We start from the raw sequence: 22,092 nt of genomic DNA on the forward strand, positions 1-22,092 counted from the left end.
AATGTGGCCCACTTGTGACCTGACATCCCTTTAGGGGATTCGCACGCCCACCAAAGCTTTGAGAAGCTCTGCTGGAGGTCGGCAAGAGGGGAAATTACAGCAGTATTCCCTCCCTCTTGGAGCAAGGAAGAAATCACAACACAGAGGGCCAGGTAGGTCACAGCTTCTGAGCCATTTTCACTGTGGTAATACTTTTTATGGCGCCTCTTGCAGAGCACACACAGGGGGGAGCAACACATGGCTACAGGATGTTTCCCTGCTGTGATGGTGACCTCCTTGATCTGCCTTTCTGTCAGATGAAGTTCCGGAATAGTGTGCTTTGCGTTAAGAGGAAAAGGGAGTAGAAGAACTCCCGGGTCAGAGAGAGAAGTGGGTACTAAAGCAACAACAACTCAGCTTTTATTTTACCTGCCAATGCGGTTGGGCATCGCTGTACCAGGAGCTTAAAACCATCTTTCTACCTTTTTTTTTTTTAACCAAGAATTCAGCAGAGCAAGAAGGGGAAACTGTAGACACTCCCCCTTACACTAAGCTAATATACTTGAGCATGGATCGTCTTGGAATGCCAAAGTCCTGGTGCCTCAGCTCATGGGGACACATCCCTTGCTTCCTCTTTCTTGTGCTAGAGACTGATGCTTGGGCTTCACTCGTGCTGAATGTATGCTCTACCACCCAGCCACACCCGAGCCCCATCCTTTTGTTCATTAGTTCATTATCTGACATTTACAGATTGATTTTTTTTTCAGTGCTAAGTAGTAGAGCCAATGGATAAGATTCTTGTTCTAGGCTTAGAGCATCCACAGAGTGCAGCACTGGGCAGAAAAGTCAGTTCTTCTCTACCTCGGACTCAATGGAAACCACTTTTTCCTAGTCAGTCAAAGAAGAAAGGCTAAGGTAAAGAGTCCAGAAGGCATAGGGCTGTCATTTTCTCTTTTGCCAGGCTAGGGTTGAAGAGGCCGAGGGGAAAGACTGGAGCATGGAGTATTTCCACGCTTTCAGACTCGCCCAGGTTTTGTGGTAGTCTCTTCTTTTACAAAGAAGGAAGAGGCATGTCCATCTCAGGAGGGATTTATAGCTCCATTGACAAGTTAGAGTCACCTGGGGAGCCCTCCTACTCAAAGCCAAGCTCATTCCTTGGACTAATTAAATAGGAACTCCTTGTGGTACAACCCACACACTGGTACTTGGGATGATGGCTCATCTTCAAGGTCAACTTGATTACACTTGGAATTACCTAGGTGACACATCTCTAAGTGTGTCTGTGAGATTTTTTTCTAGAGAGATTTAACTGAGGAGGAAGACACTGAATGTGGGTAGCACTGTTCTATGACACTGAACTTGGGATTTTAGGAATCCCAAAGGAGAATGCTAAGTGGGCACCAGTATCCATTTCTCTTTCCCATCGGGATCCACGTAACCACTTGCCTCATGCTCCTACCGCCAAGCCTTCTCTGCCGTGATGGGCTGTACCTTCAGACTATGAGCCCAAATCAATCCTACCTTCCTTAAGTTGCCTCTGTCAGGTACTTGGTGACAGCAACAAGAAAAGTAAGTAATTACGGAATTTCCAGGCGGTACCAGACTTTCACAAGTTTAAATCAGACAAAAATCCCAGCATTGGGGTTGGAGGGGCAAAGTCCCACCCCTTGCCCAGAAGCTACCTGTAACTGTTAACAGTCCGATAATAAATCAACACAAAGTTGGAACTAAAAATCGGTGTAAGCATTTTCTTTATCATGAAAATAGGAAAGAACAAGACGTAGAGGTGACATGTGTAAATCGACCTTTAAAGTGGTGGCATCAATTGTCAAATCGTAATATATCAGTAATAAGATACATCACAGGGGCCTTTTGTCATTCAAACAGGTGTGTCAAACCATTAATATATTGGTAATAAGATACATCACAGGGGCCTTTTGTCATTCAATTAGGTGTGTTACACACACACACACACACACACACACACACACACACACACACACACACAGTTGTCGGTATATGTTACATTTGTCACCAAGGCTAGAAAGAGGGGAGATATGCCACACTGTCATCTCCATTAGAGGTGGTATTGACACACGGCTAGGTATTTCTACAAGGAAAAGACTCTTCTGCTGTCTTATTTATTTGATGTCTCACTCTGCCCACTCAGTCGGCAGTCCGTGCATTATGATACCCTCTTACCTCCTGGGGTTGTTGGTGCTGAGAGACCATGAGAAGAAAAGCACGCTGTGCCTGGAAAGCACCATGTACCATTTCCGCCTGCGGACAGAAAAGAAGGCAACAGTTTCAGTGTTTGGGCTCTGTTTGAAACAAGTATCAAACACATGTATGGTTCATCCCCCCATCCCGCCTCAGCAGTGAATATTAAAGCATGGGAACATATGTTCACAGGGGAGCTTGTAAATGCATAACAATCCGACATTATTCATACTAGCCAAAATGTGGAGACAGCCAACTGTCCACCAACCGATTAATGGGACTTTTAAAAGAGCTACTGAGCCACGAGACGGTGCATTGTGCACCTTTGAAAACAAAGTGCTGTCACGGGCTGTGACACAGGCAAGGCTTCAGAAACATTATGCTGAGTGACCAGAGTCAGTTACAAAAGAGCACGCCAGTCCAGTGTGATCTCATTTATGAGAAATTCCCAGAATAGGCAGACCTGTAGAGATGAAGGGTGGGAGGGGGCGCGGGAGGAGGAGGGGAGAGGAAATTGCTGATGGACCACAGAGGGTTTCTTTTGGGGTTAAAATGTTTTGCAGTGAGGACTGGGGTGGCTCAGTGGGTAAAGCGCTTTCTGCACAAGCAGGATGACCGGAGTCAGGCACTCAGAATCCGTGAGAAAAAGTTAGGCATGGGAGTGGGGTACTTGAAATCCCAGAGGTGGGGAGGCAGAGACAGGCAGATCTCTGCGGCTCCCCAGCCAGCCTAGCCTACTTGGTGAGCTCCAGGCCAGGCCAGTGAGAAATCTTGTCTCAGAAAACAAGGTGGATGGCTCTTGAGAACCTATACTTGAAATTGTCTCCTGGTCCCCATAGGCACCTGCATTCATATGAATACCTATCCACATGCTTCCAAATAATCTTAAACCCTGCCCCCACGCCCCCCCCCCACATGGCGGGGGGGGGGGATCGTTCTCCAATCAGACAGAGTTGAAGAGTGTCACATCTTACTGACTATATTAAAAACCTCCAGAATCCTACTCTCTAAAAGTGTACATATTAGGATATACGAATTGTATCTCAAGCTGTTTAAAAGGCTCGACTCATGGGTGGGCATAGGAATACACACTTTAAATCCCAGCACTCACAGAGCAGAGACAGGTGGACCTCTGTGAGTTTGAGGCTAGCCTGGCCTACACAACAAGTAATTTTCAGGGTGGGATCCTGCCTTCCCCCAGCCCCCACCCAAAAGTTTGGCCATTAAAGTTTTCAAACTGTGTCTTCCCTCTGTTTCTTTTCTAAGTGTGCCCCAAATCTGTTCCTCATGTTCTAGTGGAAGAGACGCAGTCTTAAGCCATCTGCATGAAGCCAGTAGTTGTGGGTGACTATGAAGATTGATTTTCAGTGCCATGGGGACTCCGGAAGAGTGGTCCCAACCACCAACACAAAGGACTTGTATAAGTGAGAATGTCCTAGACCATATAGTCTTTTTTTCCTCATCCTCTATTCATAATTAAATAATTCTAATTAAGGATAGCAAAAGTATTTAAAAAATATCTATACCATCCATAATTAACCTTAGTTAGCTACTCAGCATATTACTTCTGTTTTGAGAAAAGCCACATCGCTGTTTTAGTAAGTTAAACCAGCTAATGTATGGTGTTGTGTGCACGAGCGCTCATGTGTCTGCATACACGCATATGTGTGGTGTATCTGTGTGCATTGGTCCACATGCACTTATGTGCAAGTGCGTGCGTGCGTGCGTGCGTGTGGTGTGTGTGTGTGTGTGTGTGTGTGTGTGTGTGTGTGTGTGAAGGCTCAAGGTCAGTGGTGAATGCCTTCCTCTATTGTCTCTAGCTTTACTTTCTGAGATAGGATCTCTCACTGAACTTGGTGCGCATCAGTTCAGAGAGGCTGGCTAGCCAATAGTCTTTAAGGACTTGTCTCTTAGCTTCTAACTTGCACTTTGCCCCTAACAAGGCTAGGTTGCAGACATGGGCTGCCATGTCTAGCTTTCTAAGTGGTTTCTGGGGATCCAAACACAGGTCCTGACGTTTGCAGGGCAGGCACTTTACTGGCCGAACCATCTCCCTCGCCTTAGCCCATTTTTCTTTTCTTTTCTTTTTAAATGTAAGATGTTTCAAAGATTGATGTTTTACAAAAATACCAGACAACCTTTATCACCTGGGCTGTCTCCAAGGCCCATTTTCTGAGAGCACTGCTTTGGATCTGAGCTGGATGCTTTTCTTCCTTGAAGGAAACTTGCTTATTCTGGTTAAAGGTTGCCTTCCTTCATTGTTGGAGTTTAACTGCTTACCTGAACCCTGTTTGCATTTTGAATTTCCTAAGTTACATTGCTTAGGATAGATTTGCTCTTTTTTTTTCTTTTCTAGACGTTTTCTTTTCTTTTTCTTTTTTTTTTTTTTTTTTGGAGCTGGGGACAGAACCCAGGGCCTTGCACTTGCTAGGCAAGCACTCTACCACTGAGCTAAATCCCCAGCCCCACGCATACCGTTTCTAACACATATATCTTCACACTCATAGCCTTTTATTTCTTGATTCTCTTTAACTCTACTCTGCCTTTTCTTTCCTTCTCATGGCTTTGTCACTTTGTTCTTAAAAGATCTCCAAAATTTATCTGATATCTGTCTCATTAGGGCTTTATGGCTGTGAAGAGACACCATGACCAAGGCAACTCTATAAGAGAAAACATTTATTTGGGGCTGGCTTACTGGTTCAGAGGGTTTGCCCATTATCATTATGGTGGGAAGCATGGCAACATGCAGGCAGATGTGGGGCCAGAGGGACTGAGTGTTTTGCCTCCTGATTTGAAAGCAACCAGGAGGAGAGTGTTTTCCACAGGCAGCCAGGCGAAGGGTCTTGATCACACTAGCCAGACTTGAGCACACACACACACACACACACACACACACACCCCTCTACCATGTCACTCTTCCTCTAACAAGGTTACCTTTCCTCCAATAAGGCCACCTCTCCTAATAGTGCCATTTCCTGTGGACCAAGCATATTCTTTTTTAAAAGATTTATTTATTTCATGTATGAGTACAGTGTAGCTGTCTTCACACACACCAGAAGAGGGCATCGGATCCCATTACAGATGGTTGTGAGCCACCGTGTGGTTGCTGGGAATTGAACTCAGGACCTTGGGAAGGGCAGTCAGTGCTCTTAACCGCTGAGCCATCACTTCAAGCCCTGGGCCAAGCGTATTCAAACCACCACAATATCCCTGTCAGTGTTCTAGCAGATGTTATCTTTTGATCAAATCACCATGGGGCATTTGTTTCTGTGCCCTAAATTCATTTCCTTCAAGAGTGCTATAGTTTGGATCTGGGCTGACTCCCCTATGCCCGTGTGGGAGGGACTGGCTTCCCAGCTTGAAGGGATATTGCCTAAGAAAGTAGTGGGACTTAATGGGAGGCTTTTAGGTTATTGGTGTCCTTGAAGACGATTCTGGTACCTCAATCTCTTACAGCTCTGATTCTATCAGACACTCCTGCCATCATCAACTATCTTGCCTTGGGACCAACAGCAATGAACTCAACCGATCGAGGCCTGATTAAACCTTTCTCCTATTTAGATTTAGGTACCGGGTATTATCCTTACAGCAATGGAAATTAACGCAAAGCGCCAGCCTGTGCCCTCTACTTTGCACAGTGTTTTGTTCCCGCACTGTCTGCAGCCACCGTGCTGATTCTTTGGATCGCGCTCATTTCTTTTTGGTGTGCACTGTACATCTTCATAACACATGGATACCTGAGTCCTGTAGTCTCTTGCAGCCAGAATGGAGATCAGTGTTTTCCTTTCTGAGCCACAGTCTGGAAGCAGAATGCTTTAGTCCCTGCTTCTTGTAGGGCCTGGTGTGTTATGTGGTTTGATTTCTCTCACGGGAGGACAGGTTTGAACATGCAATCCCCAGCTGGTGGTGCTGTTTTGTGAGGTGGGGATTAGCCAGAAGAAGCGGTTCTTTGTAGGGTGGGCGCTGAGGCTGACAGGCTGCTGAGAGGTGAGCAGGCAGCCTCCTATTCCTGCTGCCACAGCTGTGAGCTGTTCCTCTTCCTGTGATTTGCCCACAGCAGTGGGCTACATCCTCACACTGCTGGCCCAAATCAGCCCTGCTTCCTTAAGATGCTTCTTCACCGGATAGTTGGTCACAGCCGTGAGAAAAATAATGCACACATCATGGCTAGGGGGTCCGTGGGAAGGAGATGCCCAGCGGAGGTGGTAGTTAGAGGTTTGGGGTGCTGCTTGTCTTGGGAATTTGGTCCATAAACCTAGACTGAGACTCACTCCATCTCCTATGCCATTCATATGGAGTGGTCCCCTCGGGTTTTGGGGCAGTTTCTTCAGAGCAGACATGTAGTGAAGCAGCCCATTCCCTCCTTTTGCTTCATATCACCCTTCCCTGATTTCATTTCCCCTGAGGTAAGTCTTTAAGGGATGGAAAAAAAAGTTAGGAGTGGAACTGTTCACTTCTTAGTTGCTGGCATTGTTTTAGATTACAGACCTTTTGATTTGGTTATTATAGAGGGGGTTTTTATTGACAGGGTCTCATATTGCAATAGCACGGTTTGGAACTCCCTGTAGCCCAGGCTAGCCTTAAACTTGCAGCAACCCTCTCTTGCTAAAGGTTGGGATGACAGGTGAGTATTGTCGTGACTGGCCTTGGATTTTATTATTTTATTTTATTTATTTATTTAGCAATTTTGTATTCACAGTGAAATTAAGTACAGAGTAGAATTCCCATCCACTCACCCCATCCCCTACATATGTATAGTCTTCTCCCACTTGAGAGTTCCCTCCCATTTGCAAGATTTTTTACTTGCCCCCATTCCTTTTGGCTTTTTGCCCATTTGTGGAATGGGAGAATACTTTGCCTGAAGGAAACGTCCCTGAAAAGAGGGATTCAGTTTTATGTGGTCTTGAGTCAATAATAATATTAATATTCTTGTTTACGAATTTCTTCTCTAATTTCCTGTTGTCTTCCTATCTGTTCAGAGAAGTTCCTATCTCTGCCGACCTGGATTTGACTTCTTGATACGTAAGGAGGGGATGGATTTTATACATTTTCAAAAGCACATTGCTAGACTAGAAATAGGAAGACCAGGTTAACTTCACTCCAGTGTCAATACAAGGCTCTTTTAAGCTAGAAGGGTAAATACGCTAATCTAACTGGTGAGTTTCTGTTACTTGAGCCATTTTTTTGACTTCTGATAATTTTTTTTTTTTTGGTTCTTTTGTTTCAGAGCTGGGGACCGAACCCAGGGCCTTGCGCTTCCTAGGTAAGCGCTCTACCACTGAGCTAAATCCCCAGCCCCTACTTCTGATAATTTTTACAAACACCTTCTTTTTTTTTTTTTTTTCTTTCACGATTACTCTCATCTAAGGATTTTCTTCCAGTAAGAAAACGTTTGGGTTCAAATTAATCCTAATAGACACTCACTTCAAAAGCCACAAATCCGACCCATTGTTGTGTTAACAACAGACTACATCTTGTGAATGTTCAGTGAAATCTTTTCTTAAAGCAATTTTGAAGTTCACCATCGTTCCTTCTCTTTGTCCTGGTCACCTCACTGCTGAGACTAAGTGATTTAAAAACAAAAAAATCCCCTCTGTCAGATCTCTCTCGGCAAAGAGTAGAGTATTAAAATTTCACCGGCCTTGAAGCCATTATGACTCACGAGTACGATGCTTTGAGCTGAGCTGCTTTTTAAAACATATTTTCAGGGCTTCAGAAGGGTCTCTGTCGTCGTCTAACGACCACATTTCTCAAAAGGACTACCAAATGCATCTTCCCTCAGCTTGGATATAAATAAAATACTTGCACTTTGCCCCAGCAACGGTAACACAGGGGTACCTTCCCCATCTATGATGAGCGGTATACTGACTTCCAGTTGCCATGGGAACAGTGATTCAGGATGGCCCAACTTCAACAGTTGAAATGGCAGCTCAGAGGTGGCATTAACAATATTTTTTTGTAGTCACCCCACGATGAACACTGCCATTAGTCTTGTCCCTAGTAATGATGAGGATGATGACGACGACGACGACGACGACAAGAAGCCTGCTGCTAATGAAGCCCTTTCCTGGCAGGTCTTACTAGGGAAAAGATGGGCAATTTCATTAATTAGTCCCTTCCTGCAAAGGGCCTTTTACTCTACTACAGAGGTTGGGTTGAGTTTCTGTTTCAGATCTGTCCTTTGGCTCATGTGGAAAATGCCTTCCTGGGGGATCTGAGGTCCTTCTCTCAGCTCCCTGGAACTCTGGGCATAGTTAGCAAACTCAAATGCTGACTCCTTTAGAACTCCAATTGGTCTACACATATTTACAAATTTGAGACGATCTGACCCATTCGATTCTTTCTTCTGGAAAGTTCTACGAGTTCCCGCTACCACACAGCAATTTTTCGGAACCTGCTGAGTCTGGAAAGGGGAGAGCATTTGGCTCACTCGGGCTGTTGAACGCATTATGAAAGAAAAAAAGCCAACGGTAGGGACTTTGGGGAACGACGAACCACCACCCGTTTAAAGGTTTTTGCTGACTTTGCCTGGTACATTTGTGAGGGTCATCGGGAGCCCTTGAGGGACCTTTAAAGGAGACAGGCTTTGTGATATTTGAATAGGAGGCGGGGGGACATGTGTATCTATCTGTCTACGAGTATGCATGTGCAGAGAGGGTATGGGCCATCCAAGGCTAGAAATCTTATTTGAACTCTATGCTCATCTGAGCTTTGGCAGCTGGGGCTCTCAAGACTGGCTAGTGGGACCTCGTTCTGTGGTTTGCGGGGAGCAGTACAGGAAAATGAATTCCTGTGATCAGTTAAAAGCAAAGTAGACACCAGCTAAACATGACTTATTTTCACCTAATCCTCTTTGGAGAGAGCTGGCGCCCTGGGGAAGCCCAGCTGATCTCCGAGTACTCATCAGAGCTTTGTAGAATTTCTCTGGAAAAGCCCTGGGCTGCAGAGTCCCATGCACAAAGCCAAATGAGCTAGACACAGCTCAGGGAACGGGAGGGGCGTGACTTGGAAGATGGAAAAGCATTTAGGCAGGATACTGTGCTGAGGGCATTTCTAGACCCTCCTTTGTGAGGGCCAGAACGTAAAGAGAAAGGGCTCTCTGACTGCTTTGATCAAGGATAGGTTTCCAGAGTTGTGATGAGGTCGTGGGCAGGTCACTGCCTTCCCACTGGCCCCCCTAACTCATGGCCAAGGTTTGGAATGCTGAATTTCAGGGCTACTTATTCTTCAGTCCCTTCTACCCTTCCCTGAAGAAGTCCCTTGTGTTTTGTCCAGGGAAGAGGTAGAGAGGGATCTGACAGACAGATGACACATAAGAAAAATGTTGGGTAGGAGGCAAGGACAACTTCCACACCTGTCTCATGATTTTGTTGAAAGCAAGCCCTGCGGATGAACGTGAACTCCAGCCCACAAAGTCCCATGACGGAAGACACCAGGGTTGATGTGTTAGCAGCCTTGGGAAAGGCTTCAGCCGGTGTTCTTTGTCTCTGGTGCTCAGACTCACTCACGGAGTTCCTGAAACAAATCTGCAGGTTGTTGCAGGAGCCATACTCTTCCAGTCAGGATACCACACAGGAAAAGCGCTGGCCTCAGGGGTGCCTGAAGTATTCTTTTCTGCACATCTATTTCATTTCCATCAGTAGCTGAGCTGGCAAAATAACTCAGAGGGCATCCACTTTGGAACTATGTACTTAGCCCATCCAAGGGGTTTGGTCCAATCAGCTCCCGAGGAAGGATAAAGATATTTGCCCAGAGTCAGATGACAATACGCAACAAAGTGGAAAGGAGAATCCCTTCCTTCCTTTAAAAAAAGCTTTAAAAAGGATTTATTTATTTTATGTGTATGAGTAACTGTAGCTGTCTTCAGACACATCAGAAGAGGGCATTAAACCCCATTACAGGTGGTTGTGAGCCACCATGTGGTTGCTGGGAATTGAACTCAGGACCTCTGGAAGAGCAGTCAGTGCTTTTAACCGCTGAGCCATCTCTCCGGCCCCACTTCCTTCCTCTTTTAAGACAGAGTCTCACTATGCTGCCCTGGAGGGACTGCAACTCACTACGTAGACCAGGCTATCCTCAAACTCACAGAGATCCACCTGCCTCTGCCTCCTGAGTACTAGGATTAAAATGTGCACTACCACACCTGGCTGAGCATTTCTTTCTTTCCTTGTTTTCTTTTTTCAATGTTTTTATTTGTGTGTTTGTATGTGAGTAGGGGTGTGTGTGTGTGTGTGTGTGTGTGTGTGTGTGTGTGTGTGTGTGTGGTGGGGGTTACTTGGGAGCCTAAATCAAGGGCAAAGGAGGGAACACTCCATGCTCTCTCCTCATGCACAGAGCATGCTCACACTGAGTGTTTTGTGGCCACACCAAAGGTGTGTTCGTTCTCTCTCTCTCTCTCTCTCTCTCTCTCTCTCTCAAACACTTGTTTATTTTATTTGTATGAGTACACTGTAGGTGTCTTCAGACACACCAGAAGAGGGCATCAGATCCCATTACAGATGGTTGTGAGCCACCATGTGGTTGCTGGGATTTGAACTCAGGACCTCTGGAAGAGCAGTCAGTGCTCTTAACCAGTGAGCCAGCTCTCTAGCTCTTCTTGTTTCTTACAAAGAGTTTGGATAGAGCTCAGAATGTTTCCTGTCTCCAAAACCTTGCATGGAAAACCCTTCATTGACACTAGGCCCATAACTGCTTGTTAAATGCTCTGTCCCAGTTCAAGAATCTTTTTTAAAAAAATATAGTTTGGGACACGAAATATGCTCATATTCTCTACGCCTGCCTTTCACAATGTTTTCCTCACTTAGACAGGGAGAGAAGAGGGATAGGAGGAGGAGGAGGGAGGAGGAGGAGGAGGAGGAGGAGGAGGAGGAGGAGGAGGAGGAGGAGGAGGAGGAACAGAGACAGAGAGACAGAGATCCAGGGAGGCTAGAGAAGCTCCTAACATTGTTAGCAAATGTCAGATCTGAGTCGAGTCTCAGCTACCGTCCTCTCCTTAGCCTGATGCTGGTTCTTGTTGTAACTGTGTGCGGACATGTCTTCACCACTTCTTCAATGACAGACATCCCCAAAGGGTCAAGAACTCCTTTACTTATTTTTTTCCCCTGCCTTCTTCAGGGAGCCACGAGGACTAACCGATGACTCGCAGTTGCTTTCTGCTTGTCACAAAGTCCACTTGCCGTGGGTTAGACGAGTTCAGAGAAAACCAAGTCTGCAAGCCAACTTAATGGGGAAGGCTCAAAGAGCACTGGGTGGGGGTTATGTCCATCCGAAAAACCAGGGCAGAAATGGGCTCCGCCATTGTCTTCAGCACCCGAATAACGCTAATATGTCTAGAACGGTAAGCTAAGAAGCACTTCCTGTGTGACCTGTGAGTAGAGACAGTCTTCAAGATGCCCAGACTGTTTCCCACCCTGCATGATTGCTGTCTTGGCTGCCTCTCTCAGCTTCCCAAGTCCACCCGAGTCCTTCTACCCTTTTTGAATCTCCAGCCCTACCCCACTTATCACCAGACACAGGACGGTTGCTGAAGAATTGATTGGTGAGCGGAGGCACGCAGGGATGGGTTGGTGTGGGCAGGATCTGCACTGAGGAAATTATTAAGTGTGTCACAGCCAGTGGTGCTGACTTATAAAACGTTGATGGAAGACCTAACAGGTCTCTCCTGTCCTTCCAACAAATGTGTCGGACAGTTAACATGTCTGCCTCCTCTTCCTCCTCCTTTTTATTCGGGGGTGGGAGCAGGGCCTCACGTAGCCCAGAGGGGCCTCAAACTCACCACCGGAGGATGATCTCAAACATCTGATCTTCCTCCTTCCACCTCTTTTTGTTTTGTTTTGTTTTGTTTTTTTCTTTTTTTAAAAAAACTCAGGCTTGTTTTTAATAAATTGACCACTGAGTGTGGGGTAATCTGTTACACAGCCTTATTGTAGACATTACTAACTGATACATACATGATTCATCTACATTTAGGTACATACAGAAAGCAACATGTGCATCAGGACAAGTGCAAACATAAATCTTCACACAGAACTGGATGTGGCCAGTATAGTGGGGCATGATGGCACAGGACTAGAGGGAAAGAACCATAATTAGTCAATTCATTGGAAATATGCAAGGACAATCAGAGCCTTGGCATTGATTAGAGCAGTGGCATCAGCTTGCTCTTCTCCTCAACACAATTTGTATTCAATAAGTAACCAACAGGCCAGTGCCTCCTTCCACCTCTTAACTGGTGGGATTACAGACAGTACTGGGAAGTCTATCGAGTCAAGCCACGCCCACCTCTGCTTCTTAGAATCTGGACAAAACTTATTGGATTTTGATTTCAGATGACACTATGGAATATCCGTCCCGATTTCATCTTCTTGGCAACCGGAACATCTCTTTGTGATAGGTGGGAGGGGCACGGGAGACTGTGAGAGAGACGTGGAGTGTGTTGAACTTGGCTCGGAATTTATCTTGCAGAAAGATGGGTGTGCCTGTGATGTGAGAGGCTCATCTAGACACAGCGATAAACGTGGTTTTCGCTTGAGGTGTTAAAAATAGCCAAGTTCCCTAACGACGTATTTACCGTCACTACGTAAGGTCTGGGTTCTCTCTGCTTATTGTTGTTGTGCGTATCTGGAAGTGTTTGGAGGTGCTCACAGGGAATGGACGGAGGCTAAGGCAATACCCTAAATGACCCCTCACCAGCATCACAGCCAAAACTAAACTTAGAAGTACAGAACATTTCTTCTTTGTGACTTTTGGTTCTCACGGACTTTTGCCTGCTTCGCACGATAAGCCATCTCTCTTGTCCCACTGCCAGTAGGAAAGGGCACGGAGAAACCAGAATTACCGTCCACAAAGGAAAAATTACATCTGCTGGTACGGGAAGTTGTGCTTAGGGCAAAGTCAGAAGCTACGATTGGTTTCAGATGGCTGAACCTGCCGTAGTGAGTGTGCCTGGCCCCGTCACTTCCACGGCATCTTCACATATAACCCGATGCCTGGCCCTCACAGTGCTCGGCGTGTGTCAATTGTTCCCACGCAACCAGCAGCGATAACAGCGGGGTTCTTCTGTCTTTTAAATGATTTATTTGTTTTGTTTTTGATTATGTGTCTATACGCGTGTCCGTGTGTGGGTAAGTGTTCATGAGAGCAGGTATCCGGCGGGGAGGACAGAAGAAGGCATGGGTTCTCCTGTAGCTTTATTTACAGGCGTTGTGAGCTTCCTGGATGGGTGCAGGAACCAACTCGGATCCGTGCGAGAGCCATATTGGCTCTTACCTGCTTGATATCTCTCTCTCTCTCTCTCTCTCTCTCTCTCTCTCTCTCTCTCTCTCTCTCTCTCTCTCTCTGTAGCCCGTGTAGTTCTGTCTTATGAGGAGAAAGCAGGATTACCCAAGGAGTGTTTTGCTTGTTTGGTTTTGAGAGAAGGGCTCACGATGTAATTCTGGCTGGTTTAGCACCCACTGTGTAGACCAGGCTGGCCTCAAACCCATAGAGATGTGCCTGCCTGACCCCTAAATCCTGGGATTAAAGGCATGCACCACCATTCCTCAGAAGAATGAATGGTTTTTAAGATTTTGAAAAACATCCTCATGAAACCAATAACCCCCGATACTGATATTCGTGCAAGCAAGACATCTTCAGGTGCTGGGATGGCAAACAGCATCTTTTCCTCCTGTATCAGTTGTCATTCCCATGATGTAACTGAATAAAACAGAGACCATCTAACTTCACAATCAAAAGTGTTCTTTGTGGCTCAGTATTGTGACACACACCTTTATTCCCAGAGCTCAGTACCAGGAAGTGTCATGTGTGGTGCTCAGCCCTGGCTGTCCTGGAGCTCACAGAGATCTGCCTGCCTCTGCCTCGGTCTCTCTGCCTCAACCTCTTTGCCTCTGCCTCTCTGCCTCCGCCCCCGGCCCCGGCCCGGCCCCGGCCCGCCCCCGCCACTGCCTCCTGAGTGCTGGGACTAAGGGACTGTGCCACCTCCACCTGGCTCAAACTCTTTAGAACAACAGAGGTTCCAAAAGACCTGTATCTCAGCCACAGCTGCCTTTCTAAAATATCCTGTATGGGTGTGATAAAATAGAGCTGAAATTTACAGCCCGACAGGGGATTGAAGCGCTAATGTCACACTTTCCACTTACTTAAAAAAGTATTTGGCTACGAGCCATTAAATCCTAAAGATGAGTTAATTTAAAGACCCCGGCCTGCTCAGATACAACGGAGTGACAGTCATTTGCAGGTTCTGCCTCTGCCAAACTATATATCAGGAAGGCAATTGCTTTCTATTAGGCAATTGTTATAAATTAATACTTTACTGCCTTTACCGTTGGCTGAGTTCCTTTCCTCCAGTTCTGCTCCCAGTGGCAGAGAAAGGAGGTACACCTACTCCTAACAGTCTTGCTGCCTAGAAAGGAAAGCTGAGTAGGTAGAGCGAGCGCGTCAGTGTAGACTACTGGGGACACTTATTGAGGAGGGGAAAACCCATTCAGGCACTGATAATAAATGTGGGCTATTCTTCATTAATGGGACTGTTGCCTTGGCAACCTCCAGCTCACAGAATTGTTCCTATCAGCCCAGGGGATGGTTCTAAGTGTCTTTTTCTGTATCCATGCCTGGCATCTTCTCTTACACAGCTCAGCCGCATCTCTGGTCTCAGCCTGGGTGACCTCAATATCCTGCCAACCTCACCCCAAATATATTCCACCCAACCCCAAAGAGGCAATTATAGATCAAAGGTAGTGCTGATAAATGGCTTTCTTTTGCAGAGGTGGGATTTACACAAGGAGTTTCTCGTTTTCTTCATTATTCAGCAATGTATTTTTAAGCACCCAACACCATGAATATTAATGTGCATTCAAATCACGAATTGTCTCCCTAAAATGTTTGTTTTCCTAGTGCCTAATTATCACCAAACAGCCCAGTGCACTTTGAGTCACGTGACAGAGTGGGTCAGTTACAACACTGTGTGGGAGGCAGGGAGAATCTGGCAAGCAGGGTACGGAACACTTGGCTGTTGGCTCATTATTCCAACGGTGGGAATAGTCTTTGAAGGGACAAGTGGACAACTATGAAGTCATCTCTGGGAGAAGTTACCCACTGCAATTTGGTCAAATGTCAGAAAAGCACAGGGCCACGGTGGGGTTGGCAAGGAGGTAAGGGTGTGTAGTTTAGGGTGTGCACCCGTGCATGTACGCATAGACACCCAGACGGAAGGATGGACAGACAGACAGACAGACAGACAGTACATCTCGCTCCCTCAGGTCATATCTTAGGCCTGGTTCACGTGCTCAACACCGTCAGGGCAACTGCACTCTTACACACTCATTAATGTGTCTATACATGATTGTGACTCTTCAAATCACTTGCGGCATAACCATGCAGCAAAATATCCTGCCGTTATGACAAATGATAGTCTAGGCCTGTACTGACACGACAATAGGACACGTCTCCATGTACTGACATGCAAAGAGGTTTGGAACATGTGACCTCTATTAAACAAGACCATCGGACACAGAAAAGTCTGAAACGGCAACAGAAACCAACCAGTAAAGAAAGAGTTAAAATTGGCGTCCAGTGTTTCTTAGGGCCTGGGGACATAGCAAAAGAAAGAAAACACCATTGTGTTTCAAACCATGTTTGCATTACTGAACGGGCAGGAATATTGTTACCAGTTTGTGTTCCAAACAGAACAGAGCTCCCAAATTGACATCAATCCTTGCCTAGTTTGGCCCCTCTCCAAATTCTCTCCCCTGTTTTCCTAACGCTTAAGGAATCAAGGTACTTTATCAACATCTTTAAACCAATTCTTTCGACGTAGGAAGTTACCAACGGTTCATGGTTGATGGATCTTGGGTCCATACAAGTAAGAGACGCCAGACTGCTTTAAGACCACAAAGGAAAGTCAGGGGCAACAAAACAGTCCATCTAGAATGCCCTATGGCTCTAAGCCTTATCCTTTCACTTTATGTTGTTTAAACTATATTGTCTGTTTGTCCATCAGGCTGTCTGTCTCTCTCTGTGTGTGTATACATGCACATATATTTGTGCGGGTACACATGCATATGTGTCACATATGGAAGCCAAAGGTCATCCATCTTCAGGTGTCACTTCTCTGGCTTTGTCTAGTTTGCATTTTGAGGTAAGGTCTCTCACTATGACCCAGGACTCTGATTAGGAGAGGCTGGCTGGCCAGCAAGTCCCAGGGATCTGCCTGTCCCCACTTCCCCAGCTCCAGGATTACAAGTGCCTATCATTATACTTAGCTCTTTATATGTGTGTGTTTGGGGGATCAAAATCATGCTGAGCCGTTTCCCTAGTCCCCCCTTAAATCATATCCTTAGCCAGCAAATGTTGGTTGCTTACAGAGAAGGGGAAGGACCTTTATTACGACAGAATAGCTTAGCAGGATGGTGTGGGTGGGAAACCAGGAATTTGAGATTCACACAGGCCTGAGCCACATGGTTCCAGCAGGTTACCCAACCTCCTGAGAGTCCTTGCTTTAGCTCAATGCCACCTTAGGAGACCCTTCCTCCCAAGCATCAAGTTAAATAATGTTTGTTAGTAGCAATGTACAGTGTCCAGACGCACAGCAGGCCTCGACAAAAGCTAGATCCCATTACAATCACCCGCCTTACTCATACAGAGAAGCAAATGCAAGACAGGGAGATAGAGTTGGTCTGCAGTGACTAGAACACTGAGGTAGGCACCTGGTACCATTCACTCACCAACCAGGTCCACCAGCATCAACCTTCACTTCTCACCGTCCATACTTGACTGTGAGAAAGCTCCCTTGTGGGGCTGGAACGATGGCTCAGAGGTTAAGAGCACTGGCTGTTCTTCCAGAGGAGCCAGGTTCAATCCCCAGAACTCACACAGCAGCTCATAGCTGTCAATTCCCAGCACTCACATGGCAGATCACGGCTGTTTGTAACTCCAGTTCTAGGGCATTGTACACCGTTTTACAGATAAACATGCTGGCAATGCATGTGAAATAAAAATAAATTAAAAAAATCTAAAAGTTGAATAAGAGAAAAAATAATCCCATATGTGGGGTAGAAAGGAATAAAGGAAGAAAGAAAGAAAGAAGGAAAGAAAAGGAAAAAGGAAGAGGTTGAGGAGGAGGAGGAAGAGGAGCAGGAGGAGGAGGAGCAGGAGGAGGAGGAGGAGTAGTCGTCCTATGCCATAAACACAACTGGCCAGTTCCACAGAAACCCAGGCACAGGGCATTCAGCAATGGGTGCTGGGTGAGGGATGCTTCCTGGTGCAAAGTAAAGTTTCTCTTTGTATTGCTGTTGGTGTCTTTAGTAAATTCCCTCTCAAGTTGTACACTGACTCCAGAATCCAGTTTTAAAACTTAACTAGTCCTTTCCCCCTCTTCTGATAGCAGTCCTGGATGTTTGTTATAAAACGTACAAAGACATGGACTATTCAAAAGGCAAAGGGTTTTGGCCATCGTACCTCCAAAAGACGCTCAGTGTTGGCAGTCCAGAGTCTATCCGCCTGGACTTTATTTTTAACGAGGTAAATCTTTCTTCAAGCATAGATCACCTTCTGCCCGCACTCTTTTAATCCCACTCTGTTATCCGCACAAAACCTCACTTCTTGTCCTTTCAGTCCCACTTGGGAGTTCCAAGATTCCCCTTACAATGGTTGCCAGGCATCAAAGCGGTGACTACTCTCACACAAAGAGAAGGGGGAGTCCAGTTTGGTGGTGAAAGCCGGAGAGCACCCAGGCTCCCATTCAGCGGGAAGCATGCAGACTCTCCACAGAAACCCCCATGTCTTCGCCTTTCTCTAATGAAGCAAATAATCCCCTGGGTATCAGCATTCATAAACAAATGGCCATTTTTCATTCAATGTTATCGTCGTTTAACTGCAAACATGGTGGGAGGGAGGGATTCCGTCCTAGCATTTTGTCATACCCAAGTGCTGTTGGAAAATTAGGTTCTTCCTTTTAAGCACCTGCTTGTCACAGGAACATTTGTAAAACTTAAAATATCTCATCAGAAAAAAAAAACCTTAAAAGAGCAGACAAATAAAATCTCAGGTCTCCCCCTACCCCCATTACTAAACTCAGGACACTTCAAACCACTCCATTCGGTTGCTGTAAACATCTTCAGCATCTTCTAGCTCCTGTACCCAGCAAGCAAGCTCAGGGCCATCTGTACAACGCTCACAGGGTAGCGCTGTCTGTGGCCTGGCAATGCCATCCCTGGGTGGCTTCCGTGAAGGGGTGGGACATCTGGCTCCTGAGTTGAATTTTGGTGGGAGGGAAGCATCTGGCTGAGAAGCATAAGACATCTGTAGCTGGATGTGTTGAGACAATCTACTGGGTGTTTCCACTGTCTCCCAGATGTTTACATTACAGAAATACATGCAACACTCGTCTCATGAAGCCAGGGGGATTTGGTTATTGGAAATATACAGGGAATTTCAAGCTAAAAAATTTAATTTTGTAACATGTGCTTCCCGGCTCCACAGCCCGTTCTTTGTCCAATAGCTATCTATGCTTTTGAACTCTGATTGTGTGTGTGTGTGTGTGTGTGTGTGTGTGTGTGTGTGTGTGTGTGTGTGTGTGTGTGTGATCATCACGCCAAACCCCAGCCCAAACAGAGAAACCAAACAACATTTGATTTCTTTTTATAACTCTGACCTTCAGTTGGAAATACTTATGGTCAGGGTCACAGAAGTGTCCTGTCTCCGATTGAGCTCAGATGGTTCTATTGGCAGTGATCACCTCCCCGAACTGGCACTAAATTGGCGGATTTACTCCTTACTTAAGGATTCTTGTCTGGCTTTCTTAGGCTGCCTAAGAGCCAGTTTTTCAACCATTCCCTGTCGCAGCCACAAAACAGAAACAAGGGCAAAGAGACAGAGGGAGCTAGCTCAAAGATGGTCAGGGTTCATACGTTCAGTGTGTGTGTGTGTGTGTGTGTTAAACCTCTACAGAGATACAAAAATCTAACTCTCTCCTTTTTAATACTTCATTGCTAATTTATGGCTTAAAAAACATCTGGCCTTGGTCATTTATTTTTGACTGCTAGTGTAGACTTGGCTTAATTCAAATCATTAGCTACAGAACATCAACTCATCTACTGGTTAATTACATATCGATAATTTGATTCATTCACCCAGATATTAATTGTTATGCTATTGTCTGGCAAGCTCTCACTCCTCATTTATTGTGGCCACAGTTCTGGATACTGAGAGGTTGGGAGAAATCTGCCTGTTTCCTGACTCTTGCGATAACCCCCGGCAATCAGTGAGTGGGTCTGAATAATCTCTAATTAAAGCAGTTAAAACTCAAATATTAGTCGAGGGGACTAATGGCTCAGATCTGGACTCCCAGCACTTACAGAGTTAGGCCCATCCTCAAAGAGTTTTATGAAAAGGAACACGTTTGTACATGAAACACACATGAGGGAGAAATTATTAGTTCATTGAATGTCCTGTTCAATGAGGTATTTATTTATGAGATGCTTTAAAAGGATTTGATTTATAACATGTTAAAAATATATACGTAAAAATATTTAGGAATACACATGTGAATTGTCGGATTTAAAAACAATCCAATGTTTGTTAACCTACTATTTAACTACAATTAAAAAGGGGGAAATGTAGTCAAGATTAGAGGCAAAGTTTGTCATTGCTGTGTGCACAGTGAAAGATATGCAGACACTTGTCAGAATCAGAGAGATTCATGGACGAGGCACCCACATTTTGACAGACACTGTGTTTCCTGTATGTACCAAATATGACATTATGAGGATTTCTTTGCAGAACAGTGTGTGTATTTTATGGAGACATAACAAGATTATCTAAATAAAATTAAAATATAAAGAATTCATCACTTTAGGACAGAGAGAGAACACCGTAACATCCTCCCGGCAAGTGATTGTATCATTCTGAAATCCAGATGAAACAGAACAGGGGATCTGGCTTAGCAGAACTTGGTGGAAGGGCTTGCCTGACATACACAAAGCCCTAGGTTCAATCCCCAGCGCTCAATAAATCAGGCAGGGGCATACACCCCAAATCCCAGCACTCAGGAGGTGGAAGCAGGAGGTTAAAACATTCAAGGTTAAAAGGTGAAAACGTTCAAGGCAATCCTCAGCTGTCAGCTGAGTTTCGGGCTAAGTTAGGATTCATGAGACCTGGTTTCAAAAACAAAAGAACTCAAACCAAAATGAACCCCCCTTCCCCAAAGTCAATGTTCCAATTATTGGCATCGTTGTAGGAAGACGGGAAGAGAGAAGAGAGGCAGACGTAAAGAGGGCAGCAAGGGTTGGGACACTCACTTTGTGGCATTTGGCAGTGACTTCTAACAGAAAATAATCCAGTGAGAGGGTCTGTTTGAGGAGAAAATTCTAGGAAAAAAGTTTGGCTGGCCCGTGGTAGCACACACCTTTGATCCCAGCACTCAGGAGGCAGAGGCAGCTGGATCTCTGTGAGTTCAAGGCCAGCCTGGTCTACAGAGCTAGTTCCAGGGCAGATAAGGCTCATAGAGAAACCCTGTCTGAAAACAAACCAACAAACTACAAGACTTTCTTTTTATAAAAATGTTAAGAATTCATTGTGAGCGCTCACTATATAAATAAGGACATCTGTTTCTAATGTACACTGAATGTTGTATATATTCTCACCACACGCCCTCCCTCCTCTGCCCCTGCACTGCCCTTCCCCCTTCCCCCCAGTTCCCTTTATTCTCCCAGACAGTTCAGCCTCTACACATGTGTACAAATGACTTTATGTAGCTCCATACGACTAGGGACCACAAATGTGAGAAAAACATACATTCATTTTCACAGAACTGCCTCGATTCGTTAATCATGCCTACAATCCTGACCATTTTCTGGCCAATGACTTCCTTCTTCTTTACGGCTATAACAAAACCATCCTATCCCACTTGGTTTCCATCCACTGCACTTTCTTGTCCGTCCCTCTGTTGTTGTACACCTATGTTGCTTCTATAAGTCAACCATTGTAGATAGTATTGCAATAAACTTCTGATCTAGACTGAAGAGTCCATCCATACATGCTGTTTGTTCTTTTACAGAGAGAATGATTCTGTTTATCTGAGACTCCTTAGTCTACTTTCTTCCCAGTTGCAGTTAAAGAGGTATCAGCTCTCTCTCTGTCTCTCTGTCTCTCAGTCTCTCTCTCTGTCTCTCAGTCTCTCTCTCTCTCTCTCTCTCACACACACACACACACACACACACACACACACACACATACACACACCCCACCTGGATCTGCTCTGATACATCCCTATATATGCTGGCTACTCATTTCACTTAAGTCAACAAACTCAGAAGAGGACTGGGAGAGCCAGGACCGTGACTCTCTCACAGGATTCCTAGTGGCATCCATCACTACATGAGGATCCAAAGATCCAAAGATCTTAAGTCTCTGGGACTTCAGACCTGATCTAAGCACCTCGCCCCACTGCCCAACCCGCTTCGAAACAAGCACACGGCCAGTGTGGAAGTGCAACCCGGATTTCCCCCCACTAGTGTGACTTTCCACACACTGGATCGCCAGCTCTGTAGAGAGCAGATTTTCCCTCGGCGTCTGCAGTTCTGGCGAGGACTCAGTTTTGCTTGGTTTACTCAACCAAAGAATCCAATTGCCCCCAAACAATCCGTTACTAAAAGCAGACTTGCCTACAGGGCTGATTTCATTGTGGGGGCTCTTCCTTTCCCAACATAGTTTACTAGAATAGGCTAAGAGGGCTATGAATGGAGTAAAAGAAACAGGGCTCACCACGGTCCCTACACATTATTATGACTTTTTAATTTGAAAATCTTAACATTTAGTTAGCATGTCAAATAGAAAACAAACAAGGCAATTGCTGTTATAAAGTTAGTTGGAACGCCTCTCCTTCAAAAGTGACAGTTT

General features: G+C 45.5%; 1 protein-coding gene across 4 annotated transcripts in view; it reads right to left on the reverse strand.

The window, feature by feature from the left end:
* Window positions 1–22,092, reverse strand: part of Cap2 (cyclase associated actin cytoskeleton regulatory protein 2) — a 149,415-nt gene that overhangs the window by 86,111 nt on the left and 41,212 nt on the right. For all 4 annotated transcript variants that reach the window (XM_087589689.1, XM_087589691.1, XM_087589690.1 and 1 more), the window contains 1 exon segment: window positions 2,182–2,259. In XM_087589689.1, coding sequence (XP_087445815.1) covers window positions 2,182–2,259 — 78 coding nt within the window.

The sequence above is a fragment of the Rattus norvegicus genome, chromosome 17, assembly GCF_021556685.1.
Source record: "Rattus norvegicus strain SHRSP/BbbUtx chromosome 17, alternate assembly SHRSP_T2T, whole genome shotgun sequence".
Taxonomy (NCBI): Eukaryota; Metazoa; Chordata; class Mammalia; order Rodentia; family Muridae; genus Rattus; species Rattus norvegicus.